The 12,999-nt window shown below is 40.4% G+C and overlaps 1 protein-coding gene and 1 pseudogene across 1 annotated transcript in view; one reads left to right on the top strand and one right to left on the bottom strand.

Moving 5' to 3' along the window:
- Positions 1-11,301: 11,301 nt before the first annotated feature.
- The window catches only part of LOC103275135 (sodium/hydrogen exchanger 11-like), a gene marked incomplete at its 3' end in the record, with an annotated part of 44,199 nt that continues 42,501 nt past the window's right edge, over positions 11,302-12,999 (top strand). Inside the window, exon 1 of the mRNA XM_008072550.1 lies at positions 11,302-11,428. Within this exon, the coding sequence (XP_008070741.1) occupies positions 11,302-11,428 (127 nt within the window). The remainder of the gene's footprint in view (positions 11,429-12,999) is intronic.
- LOC103275134 lies at positions 12,274-12,876 on the bottom strand (annotated as a pseudogene).

Here is a 12,999-nt window from a genome sequence, read left to right as displayed (position 1 = left end):
CCTGTATACCTAATGCTGACTTGTACTCCAAATTTTTAAAATAAAATAAATTTTTAAAAAGAAGAAGAAAAGTGGAAATTTGACATATGAAAAGTGTATTACAGGGATGGATTATGGGCAGTTGCACAAAAGTAGCTCATGAGAGCTGGCTGACTTTTACGATCATTAACTGTAAAATTCACCATTTTAAAAGGTACAATTCAGTGGTTTGCAGTATATTAGAGGGACCCCAAAAAAACAGGAATTATTTTTTGGAGGGTGGGCTTCTTGTAGGGCAGGCTTCCCCCACTAGGTAAGTGTTCTAGGAACTCACTGGCATCAGTGCACCAGCTAGTGTTGTGAGAGGCTGTGTTCTTCGGCTTCAGCAAATTTTTTTCTGGAGGTTGTTTCAATGCATTGGTCCATTTCATGATGGGTGATTTAAGGGCATACATGCCCACATGGTGCTGCGTGTTCAGCAATTTTTGACCAATTTTATACTTTTTATTTGGATATTTTGAGTTCTTTGTATTATACTTTTTTGTCTTTTTGTGTGTGTGTGTAGAGACGGGTCTTGCCATGTTGCCCAGGCTGGTCTCAAACTCTCGTGTTTGACCCCAGTCAAAGTGGCATGACCCCAGTGCCCCACCCTCCCTATTCACCCGAACTTCAGCCCCAAGCAACTTTTTGTTTCCCCGGGTGAAAAAAGTCCTCAGTGGGAAACATTTTGCTGATGTGGAAGAGGTGAAACAAAAACGGCATAAATTCTGAAAGGCATCAAAATTGATGAGTTCAAAAACTGGAGCAGTGAAAAAAGTGTCTTGGTAGGCATATTGCATCAGACAGTACTGAGAGTGACTGAAGTTTAAACATGTAAGAATAAATACAAACTTTGTAATAAATAAATCCTGGGCTTTTTCGATTCCCCTCTCATATTCACAAAGTTGTGTTATCATCCCCATTAACTAATTTTAGAACATTTTGCCACCCCCAAAAGAAACATTGTACCTGTTAGCAGTCACTTCCCATTCCTCACTCTCCTGAATCCTGGCAACCATGAATCTACTTTCTTTCTCTGTGGGTTTGCCTGCTCTGAACATTTCATAAATAAAATCATACAATATGTGTTGCCTTTTGTGTCTGACTTCTGTCACATAGCAAGGTTCACTTTTCAGTGTTCATCCATGTTGTAACATGTACCAGCATTTCATTTCATTTTATGGTGGAATAATATTCCATTGTATGGATACAAATTTAATCTATTCATCAGTCGATGGGCATTTGGATTTCTACTCTTTTTGGCTATTATAAATAAGGCTGCAATGAACTGTTGTGTACAAATTTTTTGTGTGGCCACATGTTTTCATTTTTATTTGGTATATTGCTAGGTTATATGGTAACTGGATGTCTAACCTTTGAAGAACTGCCAAACTGTTTTCCATTTTATATTGCCACCAGCAGTATACAAGAATTCCAATTTCTCCATATTCTTGTTAATGTTTGTCCCTGTCTTGTAAAAAAAACTTTAGCCATCCGAATAGGTGTGATGTGGTATCTTAATGTATTCTGATTTGCATTTCTCTAATTACTAATAATGTTAAGCATCTTTTTGTGTGTTTACTGTCCATTTGTGTGTTTTTTTGGAGAAATATCTATTTGTCCATTTTTAAGTTAAGTTATCTTTTATTGTTTAGTTGTATGACTTCTTTATGTGTTCTGGATCCTAGTCCCTTATCAGAAATATGCATCTGATATTTCCTCCCATTCTGTAGATTGTCTTTACATTTTCTTAATTACATCTTTTGAAACACAAAAGAATTTATCTTGATTGAATCCAATTTGTCTATTTTTCCTTTGTTGCTTGTGATTTCCATGCCATATCTAAGAACTCATTGCCTAATCCAAGGTCACCAAGATTTAATCGTATGTTTTCTTCTAAGAGTTTTGTAGATTTAGCCCTAACATTTAGTTCTGTGATCCATTTTGAGTTATTTTTTATATATGGTATTAGACAGAGGTCCAGTTGTATTCTATTGCTTGTGGCTATCTTGTGGCTATCTAGTGTTTATCAAAAGAGGTTGTGGGTTTTAAAAGCTTAAGATACTTAACCTAGTTAGGTAGTGTGACAGAATATCCCTTGCCATTTATGACTGATATCTATGGTGCATACACATAGCATTCTCCTAGGTACAGAGGCTTTAGACTGGACCAGTCTTTAAGGGGCCCACCACCTAGTGTGTGAATAAAGCATATATGCCTCAAAAGATGAACTGATTGCCGTATAGGCGCAGAGAAGACTAAATATAAAGAGAAATCATCACGAAGACAGAGGAATTGCCTGGTAGCCAGAGTAAAAGGAAATTCTTAGGAAAGCACAATATGATGATGAAAGGTCCAAATGTGGGAATCAGGAAGTAGCCAGTACTCATCTAGCTGACTGTAGTTGAGTCTGTGTAAGGTACAGTAGAAAACACAATTGCAAATTTAATGTGTTATCATTTCATGAAAACTACTGAATTGTAAGCTTAGACATTTGGGCTTTATCTTCTGGGCAGTGGGAGGCCATTAAAAGACTTTAGGGTAGGAGAGAATAATTTGGCTTTTTTTGTAAAATGGGTTGGAGGGAGAGGAAACTAGAGAAAATGAGAACAGTATAATCTAGGGGTAAGGTGATTGAGACCTGAATTATTTTTTGTTTTTTAAGATTATGTGTTTTGCTTTATTTTTAAAATATTTTTCTAAAAGATGGGTTATCGCTATATTGCTCAGACTGAACTTGAACTCCTGGGCTCAAACAATCCCCCTGCCTTAGCCTACAAAGTAGCTGGACTACCAGTACCACTGAACCCAGCCTAAGACTTGAATTTTGGATTATACCATCATTTCCATCTGCTGCACTCCTACCGTTTTCTTGGGCTAACAGTGCTCCGTCTGTCCCTCCTTCTCTCTCCCTGCATCCCCTCTATCACATTCCCTCTAAGCGTCTTCATCACACACAACGTTGGGTCTGGATGGAGCCTCTGAAATGATGCCTCATTGTACAATGATAAATGTGAAGATAAGAGAGTTTCACAGTTTATTCAAAGATACTCTAGTTGATGGCAAAACTAGAAACATTAGTACTGATTATATGGAAAATGTGACCTTACAGCTTTAAATATGAAAAAAAAAAAAGGAGAGAATATTTGAATTGACATGTCAGCAACATCAGTGTTTAATTAATGGCTGGTGTAGGCTGGAACATTCTGACTTATTCCATGTCCATTGTTTTAAAAACTAGTTTCATTTTGTTTCTCATTGCAAGCTAATTAAATGTAATTTTAAAATCTGTTTCAGGTCAAGTAAAAAGTGCCAAATCTATAACCTAAGCCATGGTCAGAAGAAAAGTCAAGATTATACCTTCTATTGAACAAATATTTTGTAAAAGCCTGCCTTTTCTTGTAGTATCTGAAAGACAAACCTATTCATGCCAACTGAAATCAAGGAAATATGTGTGGAACTTTTAAAAGTACCTAAGTACAACAATATGTCACCTTGTTTTGTTTTCCTGCTCAGTGTGCTGTTGTCCAGTTTTTCTGTCATCCTCTACCTCCAAGTGCAGCCCTATGAGTTTTATGCTGTCCTTGGGAGAGCACTTGCTGGTAAATCTCTCACTATATGGAGGCTTTAATAACTACTTAGAGAATCTAATAATTTTCTGTGTAATTCAGGCATTCCATAAAAAAGACATATTTGGCTATTTCCAGAGGAAAAATTTGTTCTCCCTCTCAAAAAAGGAAATCTTATGGAATGATATTCTGGAGCAAGGAGATATTAAGAATTGCTTGGATCAGGGTCTCTGGTTACCGCCCTTTTTATGTGCAAACTAAAATTCACCTGTAAGGAGGGATATATCTCCTAGTAACCTCCCTATTTATCCTTAACTTTCTTCTACCTTTAAATTAATGAACTAAATGTAGTTTTATATTTAGAAGATTTCTCCTGCTTTGTAGATTTGGTCACATAGATATTGTAGATGGACTCCATGATACTTCCTCCTGTACTGCTTTATATTTCCTAACTTTTAAACATCACATTTGGTTTCATATTGGGGGTGTGGAAAGTCCTTTTTTCTAGTTTATTTAATCAACTTTTGAAACTTCTGTTAATATTACTTTGTGACTTTGTGGAAACATTTTATAGAAAAGAAAAATTTTTTAAAGCATTTATTCCTTACTCTTATAACTTTCCCTTCTTTGTCCTATCCTGAAAGTTAGTTTTTCATTATGAGGAGAAGGAAAAGAAGGAAGTAATTCAATAAGACTTTCTAAGTTGACACTTTCTCAACCATGGTTTTGAGATAACCTTGTTTTAATTGTCTCCCAAAATTTTAAGTTTTGAGAACTTTTTGATGTATGAGCACTTCAGTTTTATTTGTGTTTAAGCAAAAGAACAGTGCCATAACTCACCCTGCTCTGGTAGACCCAGTGGCTGCTTAGAGTCGTGTTTACTCCATTCTCTTAATGTACTATGTTGTGAGAAGGCCAGTGTTCTTAAGAACTGCAATAATTCAGGAAGAGGCCAGGTGCAGTTTTGTTGTTTCTACTCTAACTCTGTATTTTCTGAGCCTTGACCTTGATTACAATAGTACCTTCCAGGCGTGTGTCCCTGATGAGGGAGGGATTCTTGGATCTTACTTCAAAGATTCCTAAAATAAGATGGAGGCAGTTTTGGAGACTCTTTAGTATAAAATAAACCTCTTTTCCCCTCCTTATTCATCTCTCAATCCTTATCTTAAAATGCTTTATACATTTGCTGAGACTATATTTTGAAATTTTCTTGTATTGGCACCTTTGTACTAATCATGATTCTTCTACTTCCTTAACACTGCTTTCTCACTTCTTCACCAGCTCCTGCACTTCATCTTGTCCCCAGCTGTGGGAACGTCTCAAAATTCAGTCTTGATCCTTGGCAAAACAATCTGTAATTTTCTACCCGATGATCTTCCCTATCCCTAATATTATGAAGAGTGAATCTTTCCTCTTTAGGGATCCCAGAGTCCCAATAGCCTCCTACTGTATTCTATTTAATTGCTTAGATGTTTATCTCTCCAAGTGAATTGTGAACTTTTTGAGGGTAGGGATTTTGTCTTATTTTCCTCATACTTAAAGAGTTCATCAGATAGTAAATAATTGAATGAATTCTCTTTTAGTACTACCTTTACATAAATGTATTGCCTCTTCATTCATTTGTAAGCTTGTTCACCTTTATAGAAATGACTCCTGAATCTTATCTTCATGTCTTGCCTGTTTTAGCTCCTACTCCTCACACAGACAAGCCACACACACACCCAACATTATGACACGATGTCCATTTCCTCCTCTGACCTTCTATTTTCTAAGCCTTCATCTTAAATATCGCAGCTTTTTTTAGCCATATAAGCATAGTGATTACCAACGGATTCCTCATGTCAAAGATTCCTTTGATGTGAGGATCTGAACATTTATAGATATATCATTTTAGTCCATTTTGAGAGTTGTAGTACTTCATGTTACTATTGTTGCATTGAATTACAGATATACAGAGGGTGCCAAAAATGTATGCACATTTTAAGAAAGAAAAAAACTGTCATAACAAGATGAATACAAGTCACATTTGACTTCAGCAATTATAAGAGGTGCTCAAAGTGTCCAGACACTTCTGATTATGATGCACGAAAAGTAATACATAGCTAACATCTTTTAAAATGTGTATACATTTTTTTGGTACCCTGGTATTCACAGAATAGTTCAAATGTTTTCATGCTTCAAGTGTGAGCTATTACATAGGCAGCTGCATGACTTTTTCTGAACATCCAGAGAGTATTTATTATTTCAAAGTACGTACTAGTAAACCAAGAAATCCTCCATGTTATTTGAGAAATAGTTAATCAAAGGCTAAATTCGATGTTACAATGACTTTTAGACACTAGTTGTTTAGACTTTTGTATTTCGTTGACCAGAAAAATGTAAAAAAAAAATAATAATAATAAAGGGAGGGGATTGATATAACATCAGTAATAAAACTACTTACTATATTACTATCTTTTAATAAAAGACATTTTAACATCAGAAAAGAAGGGAAGATGTGATCTCAGTATAAGCCTCTATCCTTTAAATTGAATAAATTGAGTTTTATTATAGACCTATATGTTATATTTATTATTCTCATTTTGCCGCATATGATGGAAATTTTGTCATGAGTCAGAACTGGCCTATGTTCCAGCCTTTTAGAACTACTGCTATAGATTAAGTTAAAGCAGGCAGGCTGGTATTTAGGTTAACGTGATGCTAATTAGATTAACAAATTATAAAGGACTAACAGTTGCCCTCATGTTCAATGTAATATGTAGTGGATTATATTTTCCAAGATGACCACATCTACCATCCTACGTACTCTTCTTACGATGTGGTCATGACATTTTTCACAGAGAAAGGTAGGTCTCTGTTCTCTCCTTTCAAATCTGGGCAGGCCTGTCACTAGAGGGGAAGTGATTCTATGAGATTTCCAAGGCTAGATTATAAAAGATGATGCAGCCTCTGCCTAACTAGGAGAGATGCTCTTTCTTGGGATATTTGTGTTTGAAACCATCCTCTGGAGAGATCCACTTGGAGGAACTGAGGCCCCACCCCACAGCCCTACTAAGCTCCAACCAGCAGTCATTTCCAATTTACCAGCCATATGAGTGAGCTTTTTGGAAGTGGATCCTCCAGCCACGGCACCCCAGCTGCTGTTGTATGGAGTGGACACAAACCTTCTCTTCTGAACCCTGCAAAAGCTGTAGATTTGTGAACTAAATAAATGATTGTCGCTTAAAGCACTTGGTTTTGTGTTTGTATGTTACACAGCAATATGTAACACACAAGTTTTGAAACCTGGAAGTGAGAAGCTAGCATAACAAAATCAAGAATAGGTGGCATTGTCTTTGGGACTGGATAGTAGGCAGAGGCCAGAAAGGCCTGGGAGACAGTGTGAATGAAAACCCACAATCCTTCAAGCAGTGTGTATGCAGGCCTCTTTTTTTTTTTGAGTTGGAGTCTCACTCTGCCGCCCAGACTGGAATGCAGTGGCACTCTCCCGGCCACCACAGCCTCGACCTGCTGGGCTTCTCTGACGATCCTTCTGCCTCAGCCTTCCAAGTAGCTGCAACTACAGTCATGCGCTACCCTGCCCAGCTAATTTTTGATATATTGTAGGGAAGAGGTCTCGCCAAGTTGCCCGGGTGGGTCTTGAACCCATGAACTCACGCAATCCACTCTCCTTGGCCTCCCAAAGTGGTGGAATTACAGGCTGAGCCACTGAGCCTGGCCTACCCAGGCGTATTAAGGTTCACTAGGAGATTGTTAGTGGGAGTTTATAGAAAAGAGAAGAAAATGTTATTGGAAGCTGGAGAAAAGGGGCAGCTATAATGAGATGGTGATAAGGTTGGCCACACTTGTTATCTAAGTAGTAAATGCAATAATCCTGCTAAGGATATTTCCAGACTGAGTGTTCATGTGCCACCTTACTTCTACTCAATTGTGAGAGGGGACAGATAAGCTGAAAAGTAGCATTAGTAGCATTTCAGCTTTCAAATAAGATTTAGAGAACATCTAAAACAGCCAATATTTACTGGCTTTGAAAATAAAATGGCTTCTTGTTTTTATCCTTTCTAGATGGCAAAAAGTTTTCAAACTAAGAAATGGCTTCTGAGAAAAGATAAAATCCAGGGTGGGATTTTAAGGTCGTTTGTTAAGACCTCAGGAATATCTACGTTGGTGCCTCATAGAGCCTTTTAGACTTGAGATGGGCTTTCTCCATGCAGGGAAGGTGGTCCCTAGCTATTCTGAGGAAGGTGGTCCCTAGCTATTCTGAGCAGTCATCACAGCTGAAGGCAGATGGAGAGAGAACACCTGTCTCCCAATCATGGTATATACCATTCTAAGGAAACATCTGATTGGTGTTGTCTGAGTCCTGTGCCCACCCCTGAGCCAATCATAATGTTGGGGGTTGGGGACCTATGACTAAGCCACCTATGTTAGGTGCCTATCTCAGTCACAGAGTACTGTCTATTTTTAGAAGATGGGGTTGGGGAAAATACGCTGGGAAACCCTCGGCCATCAACTCCCAGAGTTACCAAAGTCTACTTCAGTTGGCTTTACCAAAAATAGTGAAATACATTTTAATTATTACTTTTTAAAAAGCTCAGTGGGAAAGATTGTAATGTAGAGAAATGTTATCATCTCTGTATTTTATTTATGTGCTATCTCTAGCTCTCAGAATTGTATGTACGCTAGAGCAGACTATGAATTTTGTCCAAGTTTTCCTGAAGTATGAGAACTTTTCTAAGAGCCATGGAGAATCTGAATTTTCAAACCTTAAAACCACAAGAGTCTTACCTGTGGGGTTTAGGTGAGCCAAATGAGCCTGAGGGGACAGCAGTGGGATAGGTATTGGATAGAACCTGGAGGGCATTATTCACATTGATCTGAGGCAGTGCAGCTGAAGGGAGAATCAGACTTAATAGTCAGAGAAATCAAGGTGACACCAGTATAGATAAATTGAAGATGAAAATGAGAGGAAGTAGTGAAGTTGGTAATTAGGTTAGTTAAGTACAGACAGGATGGGGTGGGCATGGTGGCTCACACCTATAATCTCGGCACTTTGGGAAGCTGAGGTGAGAGGATTGCCTGATCCCACCACAGGTTTGAGACCAGCCTGGGTAACTTGGTGAGACCTCATCTCTACAACAAATCAAAAATTAACCGGGCGTGGTGGCATGTGCCTGTAGTTCCAGCTACTTGGAAGGCTGAGGCTGAAGGATCACCTGAGCCCAGCAGGTTGAGGCTGGAGTGGCCATGAGCATGCCAAGTAGGAACTGAGACTTTCATTTAAAGTTTTCTTAACACATAGGGAGGAAGAAGATTGATGATAAATTTAGTAATCTTACTACTATGATGTTCTCCTTGATGCCCTGCGGAAGAGGATATGCAGCAACCTTGATAAGTGTGGCATAGGAACAAGAGAGTAGAATGTTATTGCCATAAAGTAACTCTTCCTTGAAAGTAATCCACCAATTGATAATTAGTGTTCATTTGTGTAATATCTATACTGTGATTTAGTGATTAGATTTGAGGCAAAAAATATCATATAAGTTAGGTGTCACAGAATTTGGGATGCATTTGTCCTCCCACGAAGAATGGGTGAGCATTGTTCCTTCAAATTAAGGACCAAACCCAATGACAGATAGGAGTTAGGGAGGAAAAAGGGAATGAGAAACACTGAAAAGGAAGGAGAGGTAGAAAAAGAGAATGGAAAAAACTGAAAAAGAGTCAGAGGGGAAATGGGATAGTGTTGAAGAAGGTTAGGGTTGAACCAGATAGAGTAGGTGTAAGAAAAATAGAGTGCACAGTATTTTAAAAACATAGAGATTTTGTCTACATGGTTAATATCGCTGACCTTTTTAGTTATCATGTGAGGCAAAGAAAATCAGTTAAGACAGATGTGGGTGTATACACAACTTGAGCATTAAGAATGCAAGCTTCCCCAGAACCAGATCAGTTGGCTTCTTCTGGCTTGGGGGTGGGGCTAATGTACATAGCCAATCAGAGCAAAAGGTTGGCAAGAAACCAATGGAAAGTAGACATGGAAATAGCTGGTGGCATGATGTCAGTTAACTGATATCGGTCTCTGGCAAACAAAGGTGAGCATTGTTTTTTGGGATTTGAGAGCCTTCATCTTGATTTTGACTCTGAATCAGCTTAAGCTTGGAGGAACAAATCTCTGGTATGTATTGGTAGTTTAGAGAAGAACTTTATTTGAGGGTCATGAACACATAAGGATAGCAGAGTTTGAAGATGCCAAGGACCTGAAGGGCTACTTGGAGGACAGTTGAAGTGATTTGAAAAAGTAGTTTTGAATCTCATTTCTGGCCCACTTTTTGCTTCACACCAAAATCATTGTGACCTGTAGACCAAACAAGTGCAAAACAAGAGACCACAGATAAGCTTTAAGTATTATTGGAGATTCTTCAGGAAACTCTTAAGATTTTTAGGTTAAGGCTATTTGTAAAGAAAACTAAAGCAGGAGTTCTTCTCAGGGCCACCACATAGGTTTTGTACAAGCCACTTCCTACACAGGGCACCAGCTGAGTTAGGCACTTGGGACTGAAATATGGCCTGTTATTCATGTGGCAATCCACCTGCCTTGTTGTCAGGTTTCATCGCTCTGAGGAAGGGGGGCTTTTTCTAATTCAACCAAATGTACCATAAGAGCAAACTTCAACCTTGGTCTTTTCCTTTGTTTTTAGGTTATTCACCCTTATCCACACTCCCAACCTCAACTGGTATGACTCAATTTTGACCTTGTTTTCCATTTGCCATTTTGGATTTGGAGGGTGCTGAGAGGGTAAAAGGCGTATTGGGGTTAGAGTGGTAACTGGAATTCCAGAATGATTTGTACCCACAGGAGCATAAATTTCTACTTGCTCCCTCTTCATCAAAGAGTTCATGCTATCAGATATTTTTAGAGGGCCTGTCTTGGGCCATATACTGTGTTGAACGGCCTTAAGGAAAGTTAATATTCAGCCCTGGCCTTTGAGAAACTCACTATCCAGTGGGGGAAGCAAGCACATTACCATATTATTACAATGGTAAGTGCCACAGTCAACATACCCAGTCTCCCACATACATGTAGCAGTAGGAACAAGAAACACCAACACTTTGTTAGTGTTCCTATAAAATGTTCTTGGAGGCCAGGTGCTGTGGCTCAGCCTGTAATCCCAGCACTTTGGGAGACCAAGGCGAGAGGATTGCCTGAGCCTGGGGGTTCAAGACCAGCCTGGGCAACTTGGTGAGACCTCATCTCGACAATAAATCACACACACACACAAACTAGCTGGGCATGGTGGCCAGTGTCTGTAGTCCCAGCTACTTGGAAGACTGAGGTGGAAGGATCGTCTAAGTCCAGCAGGTGGAGGCTGCGATGACCGTGAACATGCTGCTGCACTCCAGCCTGGGCAACAAGAATGAGACTCCAACTCAAAAAGAAAAAATCATTCTTGGAGCAAGAGATACCTCTTATTCTTAAGAGGTATTAATGTGTGGCCTGTGACAAGGAGAGACAGGTTCAGATTTGAGTGTAGCACAGTCTTAGATTATGGATGACTTGGGTCCTGGCAAGTCTCATAATCTTCTTTTTGCATATTATAACAGGTTCGCATGCAGAAGTGACTGTCATAACTCATGAATAATAGGCTAGTCTGCAGAAGTGTTAATCATCGCACATGTGAATCCACCAAGTAGGACTGGAGAAGCAGCGACAAAAATGAATTCTTCCCTCTGGATACAAAAAGACAGGAACAGACCTGATTTACTCTGTGGGAGGCCAGCTGACTACCTTATTCAGGAAGACCATTTCCCAATACTTGTATGTTTCATTGTTACTTTGGGAGGTAGGTGGTTGTTTTTGAAGCTCATCTCTCCTCTGCCTTTTGACCCTTTCTCAGTGCAGAAAGAAAGCACAACTACATGCACAACTTCAAAAGAAGGGGCCAAAGGAAACTAAGACATGAGCGAATGCTGCCAGTCTAGCTTCATTTAATCCTAAGTAGCATCTGTTCTATACCCCTTCCTTCAGTAGCTTTCACCGAGCTCAATGGTGTGGTAGGCATGTAAGGAGAATAAGACCACCCTTATCCTCGAGGAACCCTCTCATAGGGGAGATTGGCAAGGAAGCAGTTACAAAGCAATGTGGTAAGTGTAACTACAATGGGAATGTTGAGATTTTCTGCTCACAAGGAAAGGAAGATTCTGCTTACCTGTCTACCTGGCCAGGTCTAACCTGACCAAAATATGAGACAAGGATAGGACAGTTGGAGCCAGTACTCAGACATATGCGTCACAGTTTACATAATTGATGTCATTAATTTTGACAATTTCATTATGGCTTTTGATGTGATTTTTTCTTCAGGGAAGGTGAACCACCCACCCCACACCAAAAAAAAAAAATTAGAAGAGACTTCACAAATAAGAGCCTCTTAATGATATTTTGTTGTTGTTAGTAGAATCTTTTTTATTCAGAAAAAAAAGAACCCCCAAAAACAAAAAGGTTTTCCAACCACACACAGGAAGGGTATGGGTAGGGGGAGGTGTCAGTTGATCCAGCCCCTGCCCCCAGCCCATGTGGTTTTGGCAGCAATAAAGGGCGTCGGGTAATGGCCCCCAAAATGAAAATGGTGCATGTGTGCATGGGAGGGGGTGCAAAAGCCGTGGGAGTGTGGGAAAGGGGCAGCCGAGGTTAGTCCTGGGAACACCGCAGGTGGGAGGCCATTTCATGACATTTCTTGTTGATCAAACTGCCATGGACACCTTCTTTGCCCATCAGCAGCACTAGCGTCTTGGCAGTCATGGTGACAGTGACATTGAAGGTGGGGGCTCCGCTGGTGCTCTTGGGGCGAAGATCCACCGTCCAGTCCCCATCCTGCAGCAGTGAGTCCCGGATCACAGAACATTTCTGGCCCCCAAGTGTCAGCCCATTCACGAAGACACTTGACCGGTCTCTGCCAGCCAGGACAACGACCTCAGCTGGCGTGACGAAGGTTTTTCCGGGGCCGGTGGCCCAGAAGGAGGGCGAGCCCTTATGGCCCGCGATGGCCGCGTCGTGACAGGTCCCGTCCGCCATGAGGCTGCGGATGTGGGCGTTCCACCCGGCCACGGCGCTGCTGCTGGGGCCGCGGGCCGGGCTTGGGCGGCCTCGGGCTGGCGGGCGGGGGAGGCGGAGAGCTCGGGCCACGCGGGGCCCTCCGGACCGCAGCTCTGCTGGCTGGGCGGCAGCCCTGGCACAGCCGCTTCCTCTTAAACACTGCGTAAGAATTCCGCATGTATAGCACATGATGTTCATGCAGATAAGTTACGGATGCAACCACATAGGTGCCTGTTCACAGTTCAAACGAGTGATTAGAGACAAGTCTCTAGCCCTTGTAAAATACATTTTATTTGGGAAAAACATCAGCTAGTTCCTAGT

This window comes from Carlito syrichta, unplaced genomic scaffold, assembly GCF_000164805.1.
Source record: "Carlito syrichta isolate Samal-C Ts95f unplaced genomic scaffold, Tarsius_syrichta-2.0.1 Scaffold315335, whole genome shotgun sequence".
NCBI lineage: Eukaryota > Metazoa > Chordata > Mammalia > Primates > Tarsiidae > Carlito > Carlito syrichta.
Note: the sequence above shows the minus strand (reverse complement) of the source record. Positions and strands in the feature narration are given on the sequence as shown.